Raw genomic sequence first — 5,003 nt, 5'->3', positions numbered from 1 at the left:
TCTCTTTCACTCTTTTTCTGAAAGCCAGATGGATTCTTTCCCCCTTTTCGTGAATACTTGGCCAAGTTTCCTCTGCTTTGAAGAAGAAAGAAGGGGGGGGGGGAGAACCTTAACAACAAGCAGGGAGCTTTTATCTGAATTGGGAAGGCACAAAAAAGAAAAAAAAGAAAGAGAGAGAGAGAGAGAGAGGAGGAAATAGATGGGGGCGGGGAGGAGGGAGAAGAGTTTTTAAAGCCTCTATATTTTGCAGATATTCAACTACAGGCTCGCTTTAATAGTACAGGCAGTAATTGCGGCCGCTGGGGAACTGCCAGCAAAAATGAGGCCAAAAAAAGGGGGGGGGAAGAGAGCAAGAAAAAGACTGGTTCCTTTCACAAAGGGCTTTGAAGTTTACCCAATTGACTGCGAAATCCCTCCCATCGAGCCTGAATCGCACAAATTGGCAGCTGGCAAATAACCACAGTCCTGTCTATCGTTATGACTGGCAGCAGGAGAAGGGGGGTCCATATAAAGTGGAGACCTCCAGTAAGAGGCAATTAAGGGGTTAAGTGCACGGACTCTAATCTGGGAGAACCGGGTTTGGTTCCCCACTCCTCCACTTGCACCTGGCTGGATGGCCTTGGGCAAGCCGTAGTTCTGATAAGAGCTGTTCTTGAAAAAGTTTCTGTCAGAGCTCTCTCAGCCCCACCTACCTCACAGGGTGTCTGTTGTGGGGAGGGGAAGGGAAAGAAGTTTGTAAGCCGCTCTGAGACTCCGAGTGAAAGGCGGGGTACAAATCCAATCTCTTTCTCCTCCACATACTCCACTGGGGGGCCTCAGAGGAGGTCAGGCCATTCCCTGGGACCCACCAAAAGGGGCGGTGCTTTCCCTCCCCCCCCAAATACTACAGAATGAAACTTTGCCCATTTCATTTTTCAAAAAATATATTTGCCAATGTTTTTTCTTTTTCTTTTTGGTCTTTGTACATCAGCACTGGGTTTGCAGACAAATCTGTAGTTGTATGGCTTTTGCGTAGTCTTTAAATTCCACACCTTAGATGGCTTTTTGTAAGTACACTACAATGTATGTTGTTAATGTGGTATATATTGCTTGTTTATTAATGCACGAGAAGCCATGGAAAAACTGCTCAGTTTTTATGGGGAAATCAGGTGTGAAGAGAGACAAACAAACACACACACCCAGTTACAAAGACCCAAGTGGAAAGAAACATGCATTTGATTGCCGCAAGGGAAAAGCAAACCGAAAAAGGGATTTGGGGGTTTAAGAACAGCGGAGATGAGAAATCTGAAATCATCCTATCGGAGACTGACGGGACGTATATGGAATAAATCTGCCCGAGGCCATTTCGGTCTCTTGGGAGAAACAACCTCTGCCCTTCTCCCACCACAACTGCTGACCTCAGTACATTCCATTTACTGCACAGATAAGGGTTGCCAGCCCCCTGGTCCTGGAAGTGACGTTATCATGTCGGGGACACTGCATGTGATGCTCTGGTTTGAGGGCAAAACTCTATGATAACTGGCCTAAAACCAGAGTGTCGCCAGGCAACGTTGTCAACACGATGAGGTCACTTCTGGGTGAGATCATCATCATCATCATCATCATCATCATCATCATCATCATCATCATCATCATCATCTTTCAATTTATTGATCGCTCAATCCTTGCAGAGCTGCTGGCTCTGAGCGATTTACAGTTACTCATTTCACAAGGGACTAACAATGCTTTATAGGGGTAAGGGAGGACAACACATATAATCTTTACATAGCACACGTTTTGCAGCCGATGGGGATTTGTTCGGTTGCAACTCAGACGTGATCCGGACCGCATTTTTCCCACTCGGCTTGGCTTGGCTGGATGACGTCAGCTCTTCCTCTCCAGGACTCTTTGGGTCGCAGCTCCATACTGCCACCTCCTGGCCGGAACGGCCCATTACGGGCTTCTTTAATGCCGAAGAGATCTTCTAGGCTTTTGATCTTGCGAGCTGAACCTTCCGTTTACCGGCTAACACCTCCCCCATGGGGGGGGGGGGTTGGTGTGCCCACCCTCTCTAAGGAGTGGTACCCATTTTATCTACTTGCCGTAGCTTTCGAACCGCTGGGTGGACGGCGAGCTGGGGACAAGGCTGGTAGATCACACCAGCGCGGGGCTAGAACCGACAGCAGTTCTGTTCAGCTCAGATGTTACTTGTAACCAGAGGATAAATCCCCTGTGCCACCACTCCCCAGATCATCCCGTTGGTGATGTCCCGGAACACCCCCCCACCCCCAATCTCACTGCCAGCACTTTGAGGAGACCAGGCATCCCTGCACAGAACTTAATGGGAGCCATTCAGAACCAGACCTTTTAAAAGCTGCGTATGGTTAATAACACTGTGACAAAACAGGATCTTTGCAAGACAGTGTTCCTCGAAATAAAATAAACAACTAAAATAAAATAATATAAAATGCTGCCATCTTACCTGGCATCATGCTTGTAAATGCGATTGTTCTCTGTCCAATAAAATCCCTCCCAATAGGATCATGGTCCCACACCAGGAACCGCACCAGTGCAATCTCCGGCATGCAAAGGGAGAACACCAGGGTTTCTTCCCACATTGGGTTAAAACCTGTGGAACGGAAAGTCAGAGGCTTTGGTTTTATGACAGCCGGTGTGTGTGTCTATTTCTCCTGTAGGAGAGATGGAAGACATTTGCCTTCCGCTAAAATATTTTCTTTGCAGTGTAGCATATACTGGGAATGTGATCCTGAACAGAATCATCGTTCCCAGGGTTTATGGAAAGAAAACAGGGTTGTGTCCAAACAGGGTCCTCCTGATTCACAAAAAAATGTTACCTTTTACAAAACAGTCTCCCCTCCACATGTTTATGATAGTTCATCAGGAGACCTATTAGTGGGATGAAAATGTCCGCCTATTCAGTGTGAGGGCAGGAATCATTACCCTTACTCTGATTTGGCTTCCTGATGTAATTACATAATCTAATCAAATCGGCTAGAAGAAAACACCCTCTTTTCTTTTTGAAACGTGTCCTTTGGATTCCTCTCCACCTTCCTGGAATCCAAAGTTATGATTCACACTGTCCAAGACACAGAACGCAATTGTATGTGTATGCTGTTCACAATTTTCCATCGGTTTGTCCCAGATGGGGGGTTTCGTAGGTCAGGATATCAAACATATTCACAACATTTGGCACAATCCCTACAGTTAAACTGTCCATAGGACAGACAGACCCAGAGCAAAAGACAGATGGAAGCATTCATAAGGAGGAGAATACCAGATTCTTTCAGTCTGCACTGGCTCAGCTGAGGTATAAAATGAAACCATGGTTACTTAAACTGAACCATGGTTGGTGTTATTATCTGAATGCAGGCCACAGTACCAAAGATGGCTGGTTAGGGCTCAGCAAACCAAGATCTGAAGTCACGGTGGGTTTTTAATCTCTGTGAATTGTCTGATTTCATGTGCTGTACAAATACAGACATCCAAGATTAATCCTAGCTTGTTCCCTGGTGAAACCATGGAATCATAGAGTTGGAAGGGACCTTCAGGGTCATCTAGTCCAACCCCCTGCATAATGCAGGAAATTCACAAATACCTCCCCCTCCACACCCACAGTGACCGCTGTTCCACACCCAGAAGATGATTTTAAAAACCTCCAGGATTGCTTCCTGACTCCAAAGTGGCAATAGCATTTCCTTGGGCACGTAAAAAAGGGCCACAAGCAATGCTCCCTCTAAGCTATGGAGTCATGTGAGCAAAAATTCTACTTTGTGAGCTACTGGCATTAAAGTTGTGAGCAAGTGACTTGGCTACTGCATAAATTAGTTTGCTCTGGAGCCCTCCTTCCTGAGCTAAGATAAAAATATGTGAGCTGGAGGCTAAAAAACGGTGAGCTAGCTCACACTAACTCAGCTTAGAGGGAACACTGGCCACAAGAACTAAGCACTGAGTCAACCCATCCTGCCCTCCCTCTCATGAACTGCCTAAGTTCACCTTTGCACAAACCCCAACTACAGACACACCCAACCAGATGAAAGGCGACAAAATCAGCACTGGTGAAAACAACCCAGGATTTGCGGACTGTCGTAGCTGAAAGACACTGTAAAATTAACTAACTGAAGGCACAAGAAACCAGTCTTCTATTATGCCTGAACGGAGCTACTGAGGAAGGCTCCCTGCTCATATTCTAATTGGCAGTGTGTGAATAATCACAACAGAGCACCACCTTCATTATTCTGTAACAGGTATATTTCATGCGGTTGCCTGCCTGTGCAATTTACTTTTCACAGATCTGTGATCTTTGTCCTGTCTGTATGGGTTCTCCCTTTAACACACACATACACACACAACCTCGTCGCCAGTCATTCTGTGGGTTTCTATCACTCATCAACTTTGGAATGACCTTAGCATTCTGTACTCAGGGTAGCCACATTGGCAAGCCCAGATCACTGAGAAAGGGAGGGAGGGAGAAGAAAAGCCGTACCGTTGTCATCAACAACTCTGGTCTGCTCTTTACAGCAGTCCACGGGCAAGCCGATGATCTCCACTTCCACAAACGGGTCGATAATCTGGAAAAGAGGAGAGGAGGGCAGGATTTACCAGAGGAAAAGGAAACACTCCTTTACACAGAGAGTGATTAAAATGTGGAATGCGCTGCCAGAGGATCTCATGATGGCCGCAGGCACAGACAGCTTTAATTGGCAATTCGACAGATTCAGAGAAGATAGCTCTATCAATGGCTACTACCCATGGTGACTGAAGGGAACTGTCAGGATCCACAGCAAGACAACGAAGTACACGCTTCCAAGAAGGTTTTACTTTTACTGAAAAGCCATAGATGCAGTAACATGAACACTGTTAGGAATGGCGGGTTACCTATGCACATAATAGGATATAGGGCATTCATATGCACCCCCCCCCCAGCACTACCCAATTAGATGGACTCCCACGCGGGGGCATTTGGCATACTCTCTAACAACCGCAAAGCCGGGAAACAAAGACGC

General features: G+C 46.4%; 1 protein-coding gene across 1 annotated transcript in view; it reads right to left on the bottom strand.

Annotated features, from left to right (window-relative positions):
- Positions 1-2,461: 2,461 nt before the first annotated feature.
- The window catches only part of PLCH2 (phospholipase C eta 2), a gene marked incomplete at its 3' end in the record, with an annotated part of 135,966 nt that continues 133,424 nt past the window's right edge, over positions 2,462-5,003 (bottom strand). The window contains exons 18-19 of the mRNA XM_015410927.1: positions 4,484-4,568; positions 2,462-2,608 (exon numbers count right to left, since the gene is read on the bottom strand). Of these exons, the coding sequence (XP_015266413.1) occupies positions 2,462-2,608; positions 4,484-4,568 (232 nt within the window). The remainder of the gene's footprint in view (positions 2,609-4,483; positions 4,569-5,003) is intronic.

Source organism: Gekko japonicus, unplaced genomic scaffold (genome assembly GCF_001447785.1).
Source record: "Gekko japonicus isolate JY-2015 unplaced genomic scaffold, Gekko_japonicus_V1.1 scaffold220, whole genome shotgun sequence".
NCBI classification, from domain to species: Eukaryota; Metazoa; Chordata; class Lepidosauria; order Squamata; family Gekkonidae; genus Gekko; species Gekko japonicus.
This window is presented reverse-complemented; position numbering and strand designations above follow the sequence as displayed.